The sequence below is a fragment of the Saccopteryx leptura genome, chromosome 5 (genome assembly GCF_036850995.1).
Source record: "Saccopteryx leptura isolate mSacLep1 chromosome 5, mSacLep1_pri_phased_curated, whole genome shotgun sequence".
Classification (NCBI taxonomy): Eukaryota; Metazoa; Chordata; class Mammalia; order Chiroptera; family Emballonuridae; genus Saccopteryx; species Saccopteryx leptura.
In genome coordinates this window covers 96,319,464-96,343,266 of record NC_089507.1, presented here as the reverse complement: position 1 = coordinate 96,343,266, position 23,803 = coordinate 96,319,464, and the positions used below count along the sequence as shown (strand labels likewise).

Below are 23,803 nucleotides of genomic sequence, written 5' to 3'. Positions count from 1 at the left end.
TGAATAGTATGATAGACAGGGCAAAACTTGGGAATAGTGAATATTTCTGCTTGACTAGAACCAGAGGTCTGAATGGGAGGCGTGCTTGAGCGATGGTAGATGTGATGCTGGGGGCGACTGAAGGTCAGGTGAAGGAGTGTGGGCTTTGTGTTCTGGTCAGTGGGTTGCAGGGAGAATAACTGGACAGAGAGAGCCCTGCTTGGGTTGCAGTAGAGACAGACCGAGAGGTGGTGCTATGGGAAGCCTGGGGATGGAGAGGCACCAGCAGGTGGCATGTGACTGTGAGGACTCCAGGCCTGCCCAGATGCCTTTGAGAGTAAACTGAAGGGTAGAGAAGAGAGGACTCCTGGGATGTGGATGGTTGAGGACAGGAGAGGTGGAATGCAGGAGCTAAGCAGAGGGATGAGGGTATGCTTTTCTCTGTGCTGTCCTTTTCTTTTTCCTCTATGTACCCTTGGGTCATCTTCCTCTGATTTGGAGTATTTGTTATAGACCTGTTGCTATTTTAGTGGAAAAACAAAAATTTTACTGACATTGTAATATTTAAATTGAAGCATTCCAACCTCTGCACAAGTCTTGAAATAACACGTACTGTGTAGTACTCCAGCTCGCTGGGAACTACCATTGTCGCATGGAAGAAACCTACTCAAGACACAAACTTATGTCAAGAGGGAGGGGGGAGGCCTGCCAAGGGAGGCAAAGAAGATCTCCTGAATCTCCTTCTCCCTCAGGTTTTAATGACCAGAAGCAGAACAGAAGTAACAGGATTACAGGGGAGGGAGATCAGGTGATAAAGGGAAAGAATGACTAATAGACTTTTTGCAGACATGGAGAAAGGGCTAATTTTGGTCAGTACATTCTTTTTCTTGTGCTAATTAACAAGCACAAAGGAAGAGGCAATCCAGAACCTCCAGGCTAATTTTCTAAAGCCTGTTCACATGCATTCCTTTGTGTCTGCACAAAGGTCACTCACACAGTTTCTTGGTGTTTGCATTCAAGAGACATTCACTCAGGACTTTTAACTAAAGTTCTCCAATCCAAGTCAGGGTTCAAGATTAGATGGGTGATTCCCTACCTTACTGGTTCAGAAGTGTTTCCTGAGCTGGTTCTGTGGGCCAGGGGCAGCAATCTTGCCTTTCTAGTAAGGATCTGATAGACACACTTTGTATTAGACAATAGCTGCTCTGAGTTCATTCCAAGGCAACAGTGAAACTGCACCAGTTTCCATCTTTCCTTGTAAGATTGCAGTTGAACAAATAGTTTTGCACAATAATAAGATCACAAGAACACTTTTTGTGTCAAGGTACTGGCTCAATTTTGTTCATGTAACAAGTAATTATTGTACTGCGAGTACAGCACTAAACATATGGCCTCTGCCTCAAGGACTGGGCCTCTTTTGGGGATGGGGCAGTGAGGCCACCTCATCACTTTAAGTGATGACAGGGTACCTGGGAACACTGGAAGGGGACACCCATTCCAAAAGAAAGGGCAGTTACAAGTAAATATTTTAATGCTACTAGAGAGTGGCGCTTACTGACTTCAAACCCCAGTTCTGGGCCTGTATTTTCTCATCAATAAAATGGCAGAACGAACAGTACCTATTGATATTTCATATGCTTATGTTAATAAATGAAATAAATTCATAAATGTTAAGTGTTAGACCAGTGCAGTAAAGTGTTTGCAGTTCTTATCAGTTCTGTGTAAAGATGGTAAACTGAGGTCCAGGGTCACAGATGGTGACAACAGCCAGCTGGAGCACCATCTCCAGAGCTCGATGTTGTCAAGGGTGCTTTTCCCCTCAGTTCACATAGGATCTGTAGCTAGGTAAGAGCCTGGTACTCAGTGCTCATTAAATGTTGGAGAAAGGGTCCAGCCTTGATTTTTGTCACATTGTTATCTGAGGGAAACTAATTTTGTCCCTCTGGCTTCCTGTGATTTTGGACAGTTTTCTCACCTCCCTCGGGACATCTCACCTTCCCAGGGAGGGACCTTTCTTGGCCTGTCTCTGTTGTAGACACTCTGGTCAACCTGCAGCTTTCTTGAGAGTTAGTTCTCACTCATGGTATGAACATAAGACCCCAACAATGCTGAATTATGAGCTATAATTGTGTTTTAGTAATTATTAGGCATGTGTTTCAGCAGCACATTTGGTTACATCCTTACTACAGCATAATGAGAAGGACCCTCCACTGCTGCTCCTATGGTGACAGGTAGAATTCTACTTTGGAGTTGCATATTTGACTGTTGGCTTTTTCTTGTTAGAATATACCTTTACTAGAAAGCCCGGCGGTCATACGAAATGACTGCTGTTCTAGATATTATAAATTGTAATTAAAATGATGTGTGCAAAGGTGTCTGCTAATTCAAACTGAATTACCCAGGGCAGGCGGCGAGGACACCCCTTTGCTTACTGCCCCACGGGGTTTCCCCCTTCTACTTGCTTAATTGCTTAAAGTAGAGTGCAATGAAGGAAACCACTGGCGGTACATTTCTTAAGAGCCACCGCTAGCTCAATAAATACAGGTGATTTAAATAATAAAATGTTAATTCACATGTCAAAGATCTCTTTGTACACAACATTTCTTGTGTAGATCTTTCCATCATTTTTAAGCTCGCCTTGCAGAGGACCATCAATTATTTTTAATTTTACGTCTGTTCTTTCACGAACTCTTGAACAGGCAACATAAAGTTGACCGTGTCCAAATGCAGGCTCAGGTAAAAAAAAATGCCAACACGCTTAAGCGTTTGGCTCTGAGACTTACTGATGGTCATAGCAAAGGCAAGTTTTACAGGAAATTGTCTACGTCTCAATTGAAACGGCAACCCTGTTTGAGATGGAGCCAAATCAATTCTTGGAATGACATGTATTTCACCTTTAGAGGAGCCAGTCAAAGACTTAGCTATTATGACATTATTCTTCAATTGGAGAACCTCTAGTCTTGTACCATTGCAAAGACCCCTTCTGGTGTTAAGATTTCTTAACAGCATAAAATTGCTCCAATCTTTAACCTCAATTTGTGAGGTGGCATGCCAGAAGGCAGGACTATTTGAATGCCATGGCAACTTCACCCCATTGGCTAGTACAGTTACGCAAGCAACCAATATGCTATCGTGACAGACACTTAAGCCGCATATAATAAAGATGTGAAGCTACCTCAAATTTCATTCACAATGAATTCAGATAAAAATTAATGATTGAAACGTACACACTAATACTTTAGTTTCTTTTACTGTCCTGTTGCAAATGCCCTGTTAAAGTTCTTCTCCTTATGTCAAATTTATTTCTTTTTAAAACTTCTGTTTTTTAAATTCTACTATATTTCAACCTTTAAAGTAAATGTTGGCCCTGGTTGTTCAGTTAAGCGGTAGAGCATCAGCCCGGTGTGTGGAAATTCTGGGTTTGATTTCTGGACTGGGCACACAGGAGAAACGACCATCTGCTTCTCCCTCCTCCCCCTTCTCTCGCTCTCTCACTCTCTCTCCCCTGCCCCTAGCCATGGGCAGGGGAACAAGTTGGCCTCAGGCACTGAGGATGGCACCATGGCCTCTCCTCAGGTGCTAAAGTAGCTGGTTGCTGAGAAACAGAGCTACAGCCCCAGATGGGCAGAGTATCGCCGCATAGGGGGCTTGCTTGGTGGATCCTGGTCCAGGCGCATGCAGAAGTCTGTCTCTCTGCCTATCTACCTCTCACTTAATAATAAAAAAAAAAAGAAAAGAAAGTAAATGTTCACTGTTGCATATAACTTTCTGAGAACAGACTAGTAAGGTCCACACACAGGCAAGCACTCATCTACCAGTTTGCGTTGCTGGTTCAAGAGTGTGAGTGTTAGGACTGTGTACATCTCAGAGGATGTACACAACCACCTAGGGATTCAGCAGGGTCAATGTTGAAAGTATACAGCTCACAAAAATTAGGGGATATTTTATTGCTTCATATTCATTTTGAAATATTCCCTAATTTTTGTGAGCAGTGTAGTTTTAGGAAGCTAACATTACTAAGAAGGAAAGCGAAACATTAAATATATTTTTGAGTCACTGTAACCTAGGCCACTCCAAACTGTCCCTTTTGTTGTTCTTTCCACAAATGCACTAAGACGTCAGTAAACAGGTAGAGTGTAAAGCAGGGGTCCCCAAATTGGGCCACATGCGGCCCCCTGAGGCCATTTATCTGGCCCCTGCCGCACTTCCGGAAGGGGCTCCTCTTTCATTGGTGGTCAGTGAGAGGAGCACATTGACCATCTCATTAGCCAAAAGCAGGCCCATAGTTCCCATTGAAATACTGGTCAGTTTGTTGATTTAAAATTACTTGTTCTTTATTTTAAATATTGTATTTGTTCCTATTTTGTTTTTTTACTTTAAAATAAGATTTGTGCAGTGTGCATAGGGATTTGTTCATAGTTTTTTTTATAGTCCGCCCCTCCAACGGTCTGAGGGACAGTGAACTGGCCCCCTGTGTAAAAAGTTTGGGGACCCCTGGTGTAAAGCCTCAAGACAGGAGAAGGGAAGAAACAATGATGCGTTTCTGTAACATGTAAGGTGTCTCCCTCGGGTATGGTGGTAAGTGGAAGCAAATGAAGGTGTTGAAACCTTGGCATTGTGGGAAGCATGGCATCTAGGAAGCAGGTGGTCCACATCCTCCCCACTCTTCAGAGATGTTTGTTCTCTGGAGAAATGGACTAGGAGCCTCCAGATTCAGGGACATCATGTACTGACCCCAGAGAGACACTAGAGTGCACATGCTGGAGGGAGAGAACAGCTCCAGCCCTGAAAGATGAATGCTCCTGTTTCACAAGACTGGAGACCAGAAGCCCAATTGTTTGGCAAATAGAAGAGCCCAGATAAAAGACTTATTGGAAACAGATCTTGGTGATGCTGATGCCCTAGGAAGAAAGCACTGCTTGCAGCTCCTTTAATGGGAATAAAGAAAAAACTTGAAAAGTTGACAGAGGAGAAGAGAGAAACAAATAGATTTTACATGAAGATTATAGCATTAAAATGACATTTCACGCCTGACCTGTGGTGGCGCAGTGGGATAAAGCATCGACCTGGAACGCTGAGGTTGCCGGTTCGAAACCTTGGGCTTGCCCGGTCAAGGCACATATGGGAGTTGATGCTTCCTGCTCCTCCCCTTTCTCTCTCTCTCTCTCTCTCTCTCTCTCTCTCTCTCTCTCTCTCTCTCTCCTCCCCCCCCAAATCAATAAAAAATAAAATAAAATAAATAAATAAAATATTCCAAAAAAAAATGACATTTCACTTCTCTGCAACAATAATTGATGTGAAAGTCAGTGGATACAAATAATTTTCAAATATCTTTATATAAATACATTTTCAAAGTTACAAATAATTTTGCTTAGAATTCTCACTTGAAATATGGCTGTTAGGCAGCACGTCTGGGCCAACCAGCCAGGATTAGAGCAAGAGGGAACTCCCAGAGGGAAGTCTTTAAAGAAAATAAAATTGAACTAAAAAGCTGTCACCAGATTGTCCGTGTTTGACCACGAGGAGAAAAGAATTGGAGTTTTTTAGTGCTGTTGGGTATTTTGAAAGGATTAGCAGTAGGTACATTGAAAACCAAGGTAATGGACCAAAAATATATAAATAATTAATTCCAAAATAACAAAAAAGTGTAATGTAGGAAGGTTCGCATAGCATACCACTGACTCTGATCCCAGTAATGGGGTAGTGATGGCCATGGTGGTTAAGGGAGAAGTCCATGTCATCTAAAATAGACAATAAGTAGGATTATAAATCCACATTTATAAATATGAATGTAAATACAAGGTAACTTTTTCATCAAAAGAAATAGTACTGCTCTTTGATTTCTTTGCATCTGTTTAATAAAAATACAAAATAATTTTAAAAAAGATTTTTAAAAGATCCTTTGTAGATAATAACTGGAAGAGGTTTGGTATCTGTAAACATTCCAGTCATCAAGAAATGTTAATGATGTTAATGCCCCTTGCTAGATGAAGAGTTTACAAACCCTAACATGTGATTACAGTGTAGATATCTTTTTCACTGTTCTAATCAAGTTAATCTAATAATTCTAGTGAGTTAACCCACAAGCATGCTATCAAAAATTGAGGTGCAGAAATCACCATAAGAGAAATATTTAATCTCAGGGACAGATAACGCTCCTGGAGTAAACATGGAAAACCAGGGACTTAACCACTGTTTTTGTTAAATTACTGTCTCTGGTTTACTTTCTATCAGGTATTACTGGTCCTTTTCTGAAGAAGTAACAACTATGTTTAATGCTTAGTGCTCAGAATTTCTTCATCTCTGAACTGCAAGGATTAATTTATCCTGTATCTAGATTATGTTTTTACCATTTTAGTTCTAAAGTATAATCAGTATTGTGATTGCCAGATTTAGGTCAGCTTTTTTTTTTTTTAATAATTTTTATTTATTTATTCATTTTAGAGGGGGGAAAGAGAGAGAGAGAGAGAGAGAAAAGGGAGGGAGGAGCAGGAAGCTTCAACTCCCATATATGCCTTGACCGGGCAAGCCCAGGGTTTTGAACCGGCAACCTCAGCATTCCAGGTCAACGCTTTATCCACTGCGCCACCACAAGTCAGGCTATTTAGGTCAGCTTTTGACCAGTACCCACAGAATCATTTTTATTTGGCCATGTTAACATTTTTGGTAATTCATCAAAGCGATATTGAAATTATATATTTTTTCAGTCATTTAGCTCCAAACGGAGTTAGAAATTTTGAATGAACAAAGACAGAAGGTTATTCTCAATCTTAGTTACCTGAATTATATTATTAAAATACCCTGTAAGATTTATTTAAATATTATCTTTAATGATAAATGTAATTTTTAATTTTCTCAAGTTTTTTTTAACCACTTTATTATATAAAGAAGATCATTACTTGATTCTGTGCTTTGGGTGCCATTTTCTTTCTTTCTTTTTTATCCAAACCCTAAAGATTTCAGACATTGCTGGTAGCTTAGTTTGCATGTCGTCCCATGACATTTTAGACAATCTTGATGTGCAGGAGCCTGCGCTGTTTCTAAAGGCTGCAGTGTTGGGCATGAGTCTTGTCCTGCCCTGGACTTTTCCCCCTGTCCTGGTCATCATCCAGGACATCCGGCCTCCATGCTTACTCCCCTGTGAGCTCGAGCTCGGCTGTAGGAATGCAGTGATTCAGGGCTATATTCTGCCAAAGGATTTTCTCCACAAAGTAAAAATTAACTCCAGCTGCCAAGTAAAACCTCACCTTACTTTGCTATTTCCCTTAACCCAGGGGTGGATCAAGCTTTGCCACCAGAGCGCCGGGCTCCGGTTACTCCTTCTTCTTCCTCTCGCTATCACCGCCGAAGGTCCTCAGGGTCACGAGATGAGCGCTATCGATCAGGTAAGGCACCAATGCAGATGTGAGATCACCACTATCCTGATTTTAAATGTTGGTGGTGAAATGGCTAAGTGGGTTCATGCCTGAAGCGGCTGTATGTATATGAGGCACAGTATGTGTTTGAATGTTCTTGTGATTGGTTGTATGATCCATAGATGATGACATCCTGTCTCATACACAAATATTCTCTCCAGGGTACACATTAAAATTTAGCAAACAGTAATTATTTTCATATTTATAAGCTAGTTTTGTTCACTATTTAGAATTTAATAGTTGAAAAATATTAATTTCTCATGAACCCATTTTTTTTAGGTCTCTGTTCAACAGTTTCATTTTGATTTTTTTAATGTTGGTTGCTACTATAATTTTTCTTCAGTGATGTTTTTCAAGAACAATTTTCAAAAAAGAAACAAAATCCTTAAAATTTTATATGTACTCTGTTATTGCCTTTGTGTTTTATGATGCTATCTACATTCCATTTTATTGTAACCATCACCTGGGCTTGACTGGCTTGAATTTATTTCATTTAGCACCAGAACGCTTTGATTAATAACGATCTGAAACATTGATACGTAAAGACACATGCAGCCCCATGTTTATTGCAGCATTGTTCACAGTGGCCAGGACATGGAAACAACCAAAAAGCCCATCAATAGATGACTGGATAAAGAAGATGTGGCACATATACACTATGGAATACTACTCAGCCATAAGAAATGATGACATCGGTACATTTACAGCAAAATGGTGGGATCTTGATAACATGATACGAAGCGAAATAAGTAAATCAGAAAAAAACAGGAACTGTATTATTCCATACGTAGGTGGGACATAACAGTGAAACTAAGAGACATTGATAAGAGTGTGGTGGTTACGGGGGGGAGGGGGGAATGGGAGAGGGATAGGGGGTGGGGAGGGGCACAAAGAAAACAAGATAGAAGGTGACAGAGGACAATCTGACATTGGGTGGTGGGTATGTAACATAATTGAACGACAAGATAACCTGGACTTGTTATCTTTGAATATATGTATCCTGATTTACTGATGTCACCCCATTAAAAAAATAAAATTATTTAAAAAAAAAAAAATAAGATGAAAAAAAAAAATAACGATCTGAATTATAATATTTGTATAAATATCACTTTACATTTGTCAAGTACTTTCACAAATATCTTACTTAGTTTTTATAACAAACAGATGAAGTACTCATTATTGTTTCATGTTGCAGAAGAGGAAGCTGAGGCTATGGTGGATGAAGTAGCTCAGCCATGGGTGGGTTCGTATTTTCTGAATCTTCTCTTAATGTGGGCTTTTAAGATAAACCACCACCATCACCTCTAAGAAGCTGTCTGCCTGACTTCCTGGCCCTGTTCTCCTTTCTAGAGGGGAATGCAAGGGTAAGCAGAGATTTTATAGCATCAGGAGTGGTCATCTGCACAAGCAAGAAGAATGGACTCAAGCAATTAGGAAAGGCCAGGTGCAGCTTTACTGCTGCTCTTCTGCCTTCTTGGCCCTGCTCAAGAGGCCTTGATGCCCATGGGGGTCAACACGTGGGGATGGAATGAAGTCAGGAATTTGTTCCCAAGTATACCTGTTTTTCAGAGGTATTTTTACAGCCAGCACATATCAAGAGCCTATCTTAGCCATTCAGGCATCTCAGAGCCCCCTTTCAGATAATTAGGAGGGTAGAAGCCTCCACATGTGTGCTGTCAGCTTACCAGGAAATGTTTCCATTAACTCTTTTGTCTTGATGTGGCTGCTAGTATTTTACATATGCCCATATACACATAGACACACACATATAGATCACACATAGTTCAGCATACAGTTAGACACATATAGTCACACATAACAAAGACACACACAGAGTCCCACATATAGTAGACACACCTGTAGATCACACATGAAGACACATATTTACGATCATCAATATCTTCAGTTCTCATGCCAAATGATTTTGGTAATTCATCAAAGTGAATTACCAAAGCAAGTCTGTGCTCTTATTTCTACTTATAGATGAGAAAATGGAAGTTTAGGCAGGAATGTAATTATTAATAATACTGTAGTGAGTATCTCATTAAAATAGAATGCAAATCTAGCTTTGTTTTATCTGTTATCTGACTTCTTACCACAAAGATTTTATCTTGCCTCCATTTCTAACCTTTAACTCTTTGTGTTATTTTTGTGTGTGTGTGACAGAGAGACAGAGAGAAGGACAGATAGGGACAGACAGGAAGGGAGAGAGATGAGAAGCATCAATTCTTTGTTGTGGCACCTTAGTTGTTCATTGATTGCTTTCTTGTATGTGCCTTGACCGGGGATGGTGGGGGGCTGCAGCAGAGCGAGTGACCTCTTGCTCAAGCTGCGACCATGGATGGGGTCATGTCTATGATCCCACACTCAAGCCGGATGAGTTCGTGCTCAAGCCAGTGACTTCGGGGTTTCAAACCTGGGTCCTCTGTGTCCCAGTCTGATGCTCTTTCCATTGTGCTACCACCTGGTCCGACTCTTTGTCTTAATTTTTAAATTTTAGATGAAAATTTAACCCTAGCAAGTCTGTTTCACATATTATCTGTCTTTCCTGATGATGGAGGATGAGGGTGATAAACCCTGATGTTTATATGGCCTTTGATAAGATACACTGTGTTTTGGAAGTCCCCCTAGTTATTTAGGGGTAGGTAGAATAGGTGGTCAGACAGTAAAAATCTGAGAGATGTAAACACAGCAGGAATGCCTGACCTGTGGTGGCGCAGTGGATAAAGCGTCGACCTGGAAATGCTGAGGTCGCCGGTTCGAAACCCTGGGCTTGCCTGGTCAAGGCACATATGGGAGTTGATGCTTCCAGCTCCTCCCCCCTTCTCTCTCACTGTCTCTCTCTCCTCTCTTTCTCTCTCTCCTCTCTAAAAATGAATAAAAAAAAACACAGCAGGAATGGTGATTCCTTGGCCTCAGGCACATGTCCACTCACCTGTGTACTTCACCTTCCATCTTTGAGAGCAGAAGAGAAGATGTGGGAGAGCAACAAACTGGGGCAGGGGGAGGGCTAAGAAGAAGAATCGAGGGCACCTGCAGGGGTTATTTTCACCTGTCAGTAGAAGCATGACCAGCGTGGTCCTCTGCAAAGGAAACTAGACCCCTCTGGGTCCAGCCCACCTTAAGCCCTATTTTAGAATTACTATTAATTCCTCACTCACATCACTGGAGTTGGAGGAGCTGTGAACAAAAGCTGCAGTTAGCATTAGGCCTTTCCAGTTAGAGACTCAGACATGAGCACTTGGTACTCACCTCTATCCCTACACACTACAGAGTTCTAATGAGCTCCTGACCTTGCTTGCAGCTTTGTTTCCTGTGGACATCTTCCTGGGTGCTCTTGTCCCATTTCCTCTACATATTTCTGGTTTCCTCTCACTTAGCTATCCTTTCTGCCCAGTTGTTGAGATAAACTCTTCCCTGTGGCTGAAATTTCGGTTCTAGGCCTAAGGTCAGAGACTAGCTCAGCCCCTTCAGTGGCCAGCGTGGTCCTGGACTTCCATTTGAGTGACTGGCACCCGAGGAGTGTGACAAAGTGTTCTTTCTGATCTACTCGGTGCTAGAGAGCTACAGAGAAAATAAGATACAGTCTTTCCTCTCTCCCCAGGAGTTCCCAGCCTAAGGAGGAACCAGACCAGTGAACTGAGGGTTATAATGCATAAAGGGCAAATGTTACCGTGTAATGTGATCTTTGAGGAGGCTGCTCTTAGCACTCTGAGCTCCTTAGCACATGTCTGCTGGCAACACTCTTCTGTTCAAGTAACCCAGCAGTCCCCATTGCTCTCAGAGTAAGAATCATGTCCCCATAATGACCTACCGTGTGCATGGTCTGCCTTCCATTCCTCTGTGCTGTTGTCCAGGGGTCCCCAAACTTTTACACAGGGGGCCAGTTCACTGTCCCTCAGACCATTGGAGGGCTGGACTATAAAAAAACTATGAACAAATCCCTATGCACACTGCACATATCTTATTTTAAAGTAAAAAAATAAAACGGGAACAAATACAACATTTAAAATAAAGAACAAGTAAATTTAAGTCAACAAACTGACCAGTATTTCAATGGGAATACGCTTCTCTCACTGACCACCAATGAAAGAGGTGCCCCTTCCGGAAGTGCGACGGGGGCCGGATAAATGCGGCCCGTGAGCTGTAGTTTGGGGATCCCTGCTCTTCTCTTTCACATCATCTCTCTTCTGCAGCCACACTGGTGTCCTGGGCAGTTTTTGAGCACATAGGTACTTTAGGGCCTTTACACTGTCTGTTCTGCCTAGAATGCTAGAATGTTCTTCCCTCATATATACACACTATTGGTTTTCTTACCTTCATCAGGTCTCTGCTCAGGTTTGACTACTTTTGTGAGGCATTCTCTGACCACCCAAGTAAAAGCATAAAACACTCACACATGATCCCTATGCTTTCCCATCCTGATTCATTTGTTTCTATTCCTATATCACCCCAACACTCTATCAATTATCTGTCTTCCTATCTATCTCCCAGCCATCAATCAGTCCATCTCCCATCAAACATCTCTACCAGTAATCTATCACCTATCTATTGTTTGTCTATTTACCTGCCTATATCAATCATCTGTTTAGCTATATATTAATTATCTACCTACTTGTCTATCAGTCGTCTGTCATCATCTATCAACCATCTGCCTACTTACAGTCTACCATGATAATGTAGACAGGGTCTTTGTTTTGTTCATTCATGTATGCCAAGCACATAAAATATTTCCTAATTAATAGTTTTGGAAGGAAGATGAGGGAGCATAGCGCATTTGGGGGAAAGCAAGAAATTACATACAGAAGGATCAGATGTTAAGGTATCTTGTGTACTATGCTTGGGAATTTGTACTTATCCTGAAGATGATAGGGTGGCACTTAAAGATTTTTGGCAAAGATATGACAGGACAGTCTTAGCATTTGAAGATTACTTTGGTAGCACTATGGAGTATGGATTAGAAATGGAGGAATTACAAAGACCCTGAATGCCTGATATCGATGCATGTTTAGGAGATGAGTCAGTACTGGTGAGATTTGAGATATGTTTAGAAGACAATAGCAGTAGGATTCTAAGGCTGAGTTGATGTAGGGGTATGTGAGAAAGGGAATTGGGAGTAACTCCTAGGTGTCCACATAGTACACCTGCATAGGTGATGGTCTCTGGGTCTGCCTTTAGAGAATTAAGGTTTCTTTTTATCATAGGTTAGAGATGGTTGGATTTTCCTCAGCTATTAACTTGCAACGTAGAGAGAGAGTACTAAGAAAAGTTGTGTGAACATTTCTACAAGTGCCATGTAAAGCACGGAAAAGGTTATTCCATATGTACTGTTTTATTTTTTTAAATTTGCAATCCTCTCAATTTTGAATAATGACTGCTCAATTTACATATGGGACAGACCTATCCAGAGGATCCTTCCATGTGCTTGTGAAATTTCAGCTGGGATTCCCATTATGTATAATCAACTCCAAATGGCCCCTATTCCCATATATCATGGCAACCATCCTACAGGAAAGCTAAGGAGGGTCCTGGGACGTAGTGAGGGCTCACTTGGTAGTTTCATTTACCATCTTCTTTTCTGCTATCTCCTGTTGTTAAAAAATCTAGTTATAAGAGTTCTTATTTTAGACATTTCGCTAATATAAATTAGTTTCTCTTAGAATATATGTTTTTACATTATTTTAAAATTTGCGGTATGAAATCTTAACTGATTTTAGTCTGTTGCCATCAGGATTTTTGGGTTTATTTTCTTCTGAGCCAGCATGGAAGATTTGAGACATTCAAAAGGAAAAGTTTTGTGGCCTTCAGCAGATTTTGCTTTCTGAATTTCTTTGACCACTTACCTTGCAGTAGAGTTCCTTTGGTTGATTCAGTGACCAAATTATATCAGCCAAGAAGTAATTCTGTTATCTCTTAGATAAATGACCTAATTACACATCAGTCTAGTCAGCCATATAGCCTCAAATTTAATCTCTCCTAGGAATATTTTCCCTTTTACTTCTAAACTCCACAGCCTTACATTGTGGTCATCTCCTAATAGAATTTTTGATAACAGCGTGCACTTATTTATAAATAACTTTCTTTGAAAACAAATTTGATTTGTAAAGTGAATGAATGATGAATAGGGGTCTATAAATTAGGCACTCTGTTACTTTTACTTGATAAAGTCTAAATTAGAGCTTAAATTTTAGGTATTTTTAAATACTCCTTTTCTCCCAACCAAACACCCTAGAAAAGAAAACCTTAAGGTTTGTGTTGTGTCTCTTCCAACCAAGACAGACTATGACAAGGAAGAAAATTAAAACTAAGATGCAGCATACAATCTCCTAATATGTTAAAAATGATTGTTTTGTCTTTTGATGAACTTAAAACAATTTAAAAACCACACCTCATACTTTGTGTACATAGATGAGGCAGCTACCTCTCGTGGTCAGCCGTCCGGACCCACACTCATGCTCCGTCCTAGGAGAATGTCATGGAGCCCTGTCTTCTGCTAGCTTAGCGAGCTCAAGTAGTCCAGGAGCTCCAGGGGATCTCGAACCCCTTTCAGAGATGTCTTTGAGGTCAGACTATCTTCAGTATAACACTAAAACATCATTTGCCTTTTTTTTTTTTTTTTTTTTTTTTCATTTTTCTGAAGCTGGAAACAGGGAGAGACAGTCAGACAGACTCCCGCATGCGCCCGACCGGGATCCACCCGGCACGCCCACCAGGGGCGGTGCTCTGCCCCCCAGGGGGCGATGCTCTGCCCATCCTGGGCGTCGCCATATTGCGACCAGAGCCACTCTAGCGCCTGAGGCAGAGGCCACAGAGCCATGCCCAGCGCCCGGGCCATCTTTGCTCCAATGGAGCCTTGGCTGCGGGAGGGGAAGAGAGAGACAGAGAGGAAAGCGCGGCGGAGGGGTGGAGAAGCAAATGGGCGCTTCTCCTATGTGCCCTGGCCGGGAATCGAACCCGGGTCCTCCGCACGCTAGGCCGACGCTCTACCGCTGAGCCAACCGGCCAGGGCCATTTGCCTTTTTCATTCTAATTTTTTCATGAAGGTGTACTGGATTTTTTCCAGAGGTTGCATGATATATGATAATGTTATAGTTTTGACAGCCAGTGGAATCTATTATTGTGAGTTCTATGTTTTAAAAGTTTACTTTCTCATATAAATATGCAAGTATTACTTTCATAAGCAAATGCTTTTAAGGGCTTTCAGCCATTTTTAAGAGTTTAAAGCATTCTTCAAGTCAAAGAGTTTAAGAACCATTACTATGAGACCTGTAAAAAATGTACTTCTTTCTTTAAAAATTAAGAGATAATATGAACTACAAACATCTACATCTGAATCTACCCCAAGGTTTATTTAAGTTGACATCAGTTTAAAGTCGAATTCATGTCAATGTTCAGTTTCTAGGAATATTCTGCTCTGCACTATAGGTGAGAGAAGAATATAGAAAACGTTGTGTTTGCTTTTAAAGAGTTTATTTATTCTACAATAATTTCTTCCTTGATGCTACAGTTTAATTTTCTAGATTGAGGTGTTTCTTTCTCTAGTCAATTTGAATTTACTGATTTAATGTGGTTCCTAACTCTGTAATCTTTGTTCTCTCTGAACAACTTATTTTTCATTAATTTATTCTAGTATAAACCAGAAAATAACACCTATTCTTTCTTGCATTAGAGTAGGAGAGAAGAATGCACTAAATCAGACTACACACCCAACTAAAGATTCACTGAGAAAGACTTCTCTGAGTAGAATAGCACTATTTAACATGGTGGCCAAATCCACATGGGGCCTTTTAAGTGCAAATTAATTAAAGTTAAATAAGATTTAAAATTATTATTATTATTTTATTTGCTTCACTAACCAAACTGGGCCTTCATTTACTAAACTGGACTTTGAAAATATGGAAATCACCAGTACAACAGAAAGTTCTCCTTCACAGTGCTGTTCTAGGGTCAAAGTTGTGGAAGGGTGGGAGCAGAGCAGGAAATGCACTTAAGACAGATCAATAAGACCCTTTTTTTCAAAAACAAAAAAATAAAAATGAGCTCAGTTTTGATATTTGCACCTAGTTATTTAAACAGAAATGACACAGTATAATTTGGATTTTAGAAATGTCAGTGTGGCAGGAATATATAGAATAGATTGGTTGAGTTGGGGTGGGTTCCTGACTCAAAGCAGGGACATTTTAGAGAGGCTAATATATTTTTGGTGAAAAAAAAATTATCAAAATTTTTGTTATGCACTGAAATGGTACTTAGACATTGATAGCCTAAAATTTATATTAGGTAAGCAGAGATCTTAGACATTGAAGAATAAGGATTTAACTTAATAAGGTAGAAAAGCAAAATCAAGTAAGTACAAGGAAAGGAGAATGAGAAAATAATAAAGAGAATAAAGTGGAGTAGAGAATACAGACAGACTTGGTTTCCACTCAGCATGTAGTAGAAGAATAGAAGTCATCACACCCGTCCTCATTACAAGAGAGATGCTTAACAAATGGAAAATCAACAATCCTTCTTTGATCTATCAAAGAACTGACAACATTGGGCAAACTGCCATTCCAAAATTTAGGATGGATAATGTAAGCAGAGAAGTGGACTCTCTAAGAAAGAATCTAAAGGCAGTGCTAAGAATCAGAAACATTGTAACAGGAATAAAGAATGGCCTATCAGTAGACTGAATGTGGATAGGTCAGATGCTCAGATCTTCATAAAGAATACTTGGAGATTAGCCTAACTTGTGGTGGCGCAGTGGATAAAGCATCAACCTGGAATGCTGAGGTTGTCAGTTGAAAATCCTGGGCTTGCCTGGTCAAGGCACATATGGGAGTGGATGCTTCCTGCTCCTCCTCCCACCTCTCTCTCTCTCCCTCACCACAACCCCCCCAATAAATAAATAAATAAAGAATACTTGGAGATTAAACAGTGTACTCTAAATAACACATGGATCAAAGAAAAAGTCTAAGAGAAGATATTAAAGATATTTTAAACTAAAAAAGAAAAGGACAAGTGGTCAAAATTTATGTGATGCAGTTTTATAGCATCAAATGCACATATTAGAAAAGAAGAAATATCTAAAATTAATAATGAAAGCTTCAACCTTAGGAAACTAGAAAAATAAGAACAAAGTAAATCAAAAAAAAAAAAAAAAGAAATAAAAGTTGGAGGAGAACTAATGAAACTGAAAATGCAAAATCAGTCGAGAAAATCAAAGAAACCAAAAGCTGCTTCTTTGAAAAGATCAATATAATTGATAAACTTAGCCAAGTTAACTAGGAAAACAGTAGAGATGACGCAGATTACTAATATCAGATATGAAGAAACAACCATCACTACCGTTCCCATAGACTATAAAAGGATAATATAGTAATATTACAAACAACTCTATGCCTGTAAATTTGATAACCTAGATTGAATGAACCCATTCCTTTGAAGATGCAGTCTGACAAAACACATAAAAATAGACAATCTGAATAGGCCTATGTTTGTTAAAGAAATTTAATCAATAATTAATAACCTTCCAAAACAAAGCACCAGGCCCAGATGGTTTTACTAGCAAATTCTACTGAACAGCTAAAGAAGAAATTATACCCATTTTATTTTTTCTGTTTTTTTTTTAAACAAAAGAGAGAGAGGGACAGACAGACAGGAAATGAGAGAGATGAGAAGCATCTATTCTTTATTGTGGCACCTTAGTTGTTCATTGATTGCTTTCTCATTCGTGCCTTGACTGGGAGGCTCGAGCTGAGTGAGTGACCCCTTGCTCAAGCCAACAACCATGAGGTCATGTCTATGATCCTACACTCAAGCTGGTGAACCTGCGTTCAAACTGGTGAGCCTGTGGCCAACCAGTATGAGCCTGCACTCAAGCTGGCAACCTCAGGGTTTTGAACCTGGGTCCTCAGCATCCCAGGCTTACTCTCTATCCACTGTGCCACCACCTGGTCAGGCTACACCCATTCTTTATATTCTTTTCTTCCTTTTTTTTTCTTTATAGGGACAGAGAGAGCCAGAGAGAGGGATAGATAGGGACAGACAGATAGGAATGGAGAGAGATTAGAAGCATCAATCAGTTTTTTGTTGCAAGACCTTAGTTGTTCATTGATTGCTTTCTCATATGTGCCTTGACCGCGGGCCTTCAGCAGACTGAGTAACCCCTTGCTCAAGCCAGCGACCTTGGGTCCAAGCTGGTGAACTTTTTGCTCAAGCCAGATGAGCCCGCGCTCAAGCTGGCGACCTCGGGGTCTCGAACCTGGGTCCTCCACATCCTAGTCCAATGCTCTATCCACTGCGCCACCGCCTGGTCAGGCTGTATATTCTTTTCTTGACAATAAAGGTGGAGGGAATACTTTCTAATTCATTCTATGAGGCTAGCATAACCTAAAACAAAACTAGACAAAGACATTACAGTGAAGAAACTACAGACTAGTATCTCTCATGAACATAGATACAAAATTACTCAACAAAATATTAGCAAATCAAATCCAATAATGTGTAAAAATAATTATGCTCTACTACCAAGTGGGATTTATTTTAGGTATGCAAGGCTGGTCTCACATTTAAAAATTAGTTGATGTGCCTGACCAGGCGGTGGTGCAGTGGATAGAGTGTCGGACTGGGATCCGGAGGACCCCGGTTCAAGACCCCGAGGTCGCCAGCTGGAGCGCGGGCTCATCTGGTTTGAGCAAAACTCACCAGCTTGGACCCAAGGTCGCTGGCTCAAGCAAGGGGTTACTCGGTCTGCTGTAGCCCCACGGTCAAGGCACATATGAGAAAGCAATCAATGAACAACTAAGGTGTTGCAATGAAAAACTAATGATTGATGCTTCTCATCTCTCTTCGTTCCTGTCTGTCTGTCCCTATCTATTTCTCTCTCTGATTCTGTCTCTGTTAAAAAAAAAAAATCAGTTGATGCAATTCATCACATCAACCAACTGAAAAGAAAAGCTGTATGACTCTATCAATATTAAAACAAAGGACAAAATTTAACATCTATTCATGATAAACACTCAGAAAAGTAGGACTAGAAGGGAAGTTTTTCAATTTGATAATGAACATCTACAAAAATTCTACAGTTAACATGATACTTAGTGGTATGAATCTGAATAATTTCCCACTAAGTTAAAGAACATGGCAAGGATGTCTTTTCTCCTTAGTTCTTTTCAACATTATGCTGGAAGTCCTAACTAATACAATAGGACAAGAAAAGAAATCAAAACATACACAGATTGAGAAGGAAGAGATAAAACTGCTTATATTCACAGATAATATGATTATCTTTGTAGAAACTCAAGAAAAATATCTGGAACTAATAAACAGTTATAGAAAGTTGTAAGATACAAAGTTAATGTACCTAACTACCTTCTTTTACACCAGTAACAAACAATTGGAATATGAAATTTAAAACATAGTATCATTTATATTACACCAAAAAAAGGAAATACTTCAGTAGAGCTCTAAAAAATGCACATGACTTGTATGAGAAAACTATAAAAAATGATGAAGAAATTTATAAAGCAATCTAAATAAATAGAGAAAGATTCCGTATACAGGGATGGGAAGGCTCAATGATGTCACGAGGTCAGTTCTTTCCAATTTGATCTATAGATTCAGTACAATCTCAGCAAGTTATTTTGTGAATATCAACAAACTAATTTTAAAGTTCATATAGAAAGGTTAGAGACCTGAAGTAGCCAACACAATAAAGAAGAACAGAAGACACCACTCCAAGACCTACTATTAAACTAGAAATAGATAGGACAGTGAGGTATTGGTGAAATAATACTTATGGATCATGTTAGCCCAGAAATAAGTCCACACAAATAGAGTCAACCAATATTTGACAAAGAAACAAAAGCAATTCAATGGGAAAATGATAATCTTTTCAATACATAGCACCAGAACCACTGAACACTCACATGTTAAAAAAATTAAGTCTTCTTGACACAGATCTTATAGCTTTCAAGAAATTAACTCAAAATGGATCATAGACCTAAATGTAAAACATAAAACTGTAAAATTTTTATAAGATAATATGGGAGACAATCTAGGTGACGTTGGTTTTGGTGATGACTTTTTAGATACAACACCAGAAGTGTAAGTTGGACTCATTAAAATTAGAAACTTATCTATAGAAGATACAGTTAAGAGAATGGAAAGACAACCACAGATTGGGAGAAGAATCTTTGTGAATCTCATTTCTGATAAAGGGTCGATATCCAAAATATTGATATATAAAGATCTCTTAAACGCCAGAACAAGGAAACAAGCAATCCAGTTAAGAAGTGGGCAGAAGCCCTGAACAGATACCTCACCAGAAGGGATCTGTAAATGGCAAATAAACAAAGGAGAGATGCTCTATCTACATCATATGCCATTAGGGAATTGCAAATTAAAACAACAATAAGATACCACTATTAGAATGCCCAAAATCCAGAACACTGACAATATCAAATGTTGGTGAGGGACAGCTACTTAGGAAGGCAGTTTGGTGATTTCTTAAGAAAACTAAACATACCTGAAATACTGGGGGGCCACTTTGTGCTGTAGATGATTGACCCCTATGCTATATACCTGAAACTAGTACAGAATTATTTTGAATGTAAACTGTAATTGAAAAAATTACTAAATATGGAAAGCAGTATAAAATAATAATCATAATAGACATTTTTATTTACTTTATTCATTTTAGAGAGAGTAAGAGTAAGAGAGAGAGAGAGAGAGAGAAAGGGGGGGAGCAGGAAGCATCAACTCCCATATGTGCCTTGACAAGACAAGTGCAGGGTTTCAAAATGGTTACCTCAGGGTTCCAGGTTGATGCTTTATCCACTGCACCACCATAGGTCAGGCATAATAGACATTTTGGACTCACTGTTTGCCTTCAACATTGAAGCAGTGCATTTACTGTTTGCATGCTGATTTGGTGTAAAATCCTATCTTATCCTCTATTGTTACTGAGATGTTTACTATGATCCTTATTTCTTTGACAGAAGGAGCTAGTTTCTTAGAAAGCAATAATTTCTCTCAAAATTCCTTTTTTTTTGATGGAGACAGAGAAAGGGACATATAGGGACAGATAGGAAGGGAGAGAGATGAGAAGCATTCTTGTTGCGGCACCTTAGTTGTTCATTGAATTCTTTCTCATATGTGCCTTGACTGGGGGGCTACAGCTGACCGAGTGACCCCTTGCTCAAGCCAGCGACCTTGGGCTCAAGCTGGTGACCTCGGGTTCTCGAACCTGGGTCCTCCACGTCCCAGTTCGATGCTCTATCCACTGCGCACTACCTGGTCAAGCTCAAAATTTCTTCTTGTGGAATTCAGCAACATTGTTATGTCCATAGTAAACATACAGTGTATGAATGAAAAATGAAAAAAAACTAAACATACTCTTACTGAATGATTTAACAGTTGTACTCCTTGGTATTTACCCAAAGGAGTTGAAAATATATCTATATAAAAAAGTGCACACAAATGTTTATAGTAGCTTTACCCATAATTGCCAGAATTTGGAAGCAACCAAGATGTCCTACAAGGTGGATGGATAAACTGTGGTCCATCCAAATGATGGAATATTATTCAGTTATAAAAGAAATAAGCTATTAAGCCATGAAAAGACATAGAGGTACCTTAAATGTGTATTACTCAGTGAAAGAAGCCAGTTTGAAAAGACTACATACTGTGTAAGTCCAATTCTATAACATTCTGGAAAAGGCAAAACTATGAAGACAATGAGAAGATCAGAGGTTGCCAGGTGCTCAGAAGAATGGATGGATGAATAGGTGGGACACAGAAGAGTTTTAGGGCAGTGGATCTATTCATTATGATCCTGTAATGGTGCGGTTAGGTCACTATATATTTGTCAAAACTCATGGAACATACAAGGCCAAGACTGACACCTAATCTAAACTATAGGCTTTATTTAAGAATATTGATATTATCAGTCATAGCAAATGTATGGCACTAGTGTAAGATGTTAGTAATAGGGAAAACTCTGTGTGTGTGTGTGTGGCTGTGTAGGTGTAGGTATAAACAGGGATGGGGAATATGGGAATACCCTGTATTTTTCACTCAATTTTTGTAAACCTAAAATTATCCTAAAAATAAAGTCAGTTAATTTAAAAAATGAAATAAAGGATGATAAAACTTAGAAGATCAACAAAAGATAAAGATGATTCTTGGGAAATACTAATAATATTGAAAAACCTTCAGTGAGAAGAATGAAGAAGACAAAATAAATGATATAAGGAATTTATAATGGGACATGACTACAGATATACCAGAGGATAAAAGTATTCAGAATACTGTAAAAAAACCATATGATAGTAAATTTGAAACCTTAATTAAATGGATAAATTCCTAATTTAAAAACTTAAGAAGAAATGGAAAATTTAAGTAATCCTATAGACATGGAATAAACAGAAACAGTAGTTAAAAACCTTCTCACAACAGACTTAGAAAGTTTTAATTTTTTAATTTTTATTTTATTTATTTATTTATTTATTTATTACAGAGACAGAGAGTGAGACAGAGAGAGGGATAGATAGGGACAGACAGACAGGAACGGAGAGAGATGAAAAGCATCAATCATTAGTTTTTCATTGCGCATTGCAACACCTTAGTTCTTCATTGATTGCTTTCTCATATGTGCCTTGACCGCGGGCCTTCAGCAGACCGAGTAACCCCTTGCTCGAACCAGTGACCTTGGGTTCAAGCTGGTGGGCTTTTCCTCAAACCAGATGAGCCCGCACTCAAGCTGGCGACCCCGGGGTCTCGAACCCGGGTCCTCAGCATTCCAGTCCGATGCTCTATCCACTGTGCCACTGCCTGGTCAGGCAAAAGTTTTATATTTAAGTTATACCCAACTTTAAAGAAATTAACCAGTCTGATTCTATACAAACAGTTTTAGAGAATGGAAAGAGAAAAAAGGTATCCTTACCAATTCATTCTAGGACAGAGTCCTATGTCAATAAAAAATAAATATTTTTAAATCAGGGGTCCCCAAACTTTTTACACAGGGGCCAGTTCACTGTCCCTCAGACCATTGGAGGGCCGCCACATACAGTGCTCCTCTCACTGACCACCAATGAAAGAGGTGCCCCTTCCGGAAGTGTGGCAGGGGGCCGGATAAATGGTCTCAGGGGGCCGCAGTTTGGGGACGCCTGCTTTAAATCTACAGATTATTTACAAGAAATAAAGGTTTAGCATAATGGCTCAATATAATCTGAACAAAAATTAATCATATTTCTTTTCTTCTTACTTTTTCTTTTTTTTTTAAACGAGAGTTTGGGAGATAGACCGACTTCCACATGCAGCTTGAATGGGATTCACCCAGCAATCCCCATCTGGGGCTGATGCTTGAATCAGCCAAGCTATTCTCAGCACCTGAGGCTGATGCTTGGACCAAGTGAGCTATCCTCAGTGCCAGGGCAATGCTCGAAACAGTCGAGCCACTGGCTGCAAGAGGGGAAGAGAGAGAGAGAAGGGGGAGAGGATGGGAAAGAGAAGCAGATAGTTGTTTTTCATGTGTGCCCTGACCGAGAATTGAACCCAGGATATCTGCACACTGGGCCAGTGCTCTGTCCACTGAGCAAACTGGACAGAGCCTAATCATATTTCTATACACAAGTAACAAATGTAAAAATATAATTAAAAAAATTTTTTATGTATACAAAAACAAAAACTTTATAAGAAGCCTAATGAAAATTTAAACAAAAGACTTTTGCTGGACTTATATGGTGAAAATTACAAAATTTTATATGAAAGACATGAAAGAGGGCCACCATAAATGGATTCACTGTGATAATGGACTGGGAATAATCCTATAGAGACATCAGCTCTCCTAACCTATATTCAATTTTACTAAAAACTTCCACATTTTCCTCTGTGGACCTGAACTTATAGATTTGATGTGGAAGAACAGATGGGTAAGATACAATCAAGAGAAAGAAACTACTGCAGATGTCAGATGTATCACGTGTGAGAATCAAAATGTCAGAAAGAAGCAGTCAGGACAGACTAATCTTAAATCATTTCATTTGTGTGACATTCTAGAAGTCGTAGAACAGTAACAACAGTTAGCACATTGGTACTTCATATAGCCTCCAAAACACAGCAAAACATGTTTGTTCTAAGTAGTCATTATCCTAATGTTTATAAGCCATTATTAATGTCACTGTAATATTGCCATAATGTAAACCAATGTTTATCAAGCATTTGCTTTGCACCAGGCATATTTCCTCTAAATACTTTTAATGTAACTCATGTCATCTATTTATCACAGAATTCAAGAGTGTCTCACTACCTTGTTTCATAGGTGAACAAAGCAATTGGCATTTGTTTTCTAATTAACTTTTGTTGTCTTTTCTATGTATTTATTTTATGACTGTTATAAAATTTTACCCCCTGTATAGTTAATT

General features: G+C 39.4%; 1 protein-coding gene across 4 annotated transcripts in view; it reads left to right on the top strand.

The window, feature by feature from the left end:
* The window catches only part of DIP2C (disco interacting protein 2 homolog C), a 471,590-nt gene that overhangs the window by 267,299 nt on the left and 180,488 nt on the right, over positions 1-23,803 (top strand). For all 4 annotated transcript variants that reach the window (XM_066387148.1, XM_066387147.1, XM_066387146.1 and 1 more), the window contains one exon: positions 7,254-7,364. In XM_066387148.1, coding sequence (XP_066243245.1) covers positions 7,254-7,364 — 111 coding nt within the window. The remainder of the gene's footprint in view (positions 1-7,253; positions 7,365-23,803) is intronic.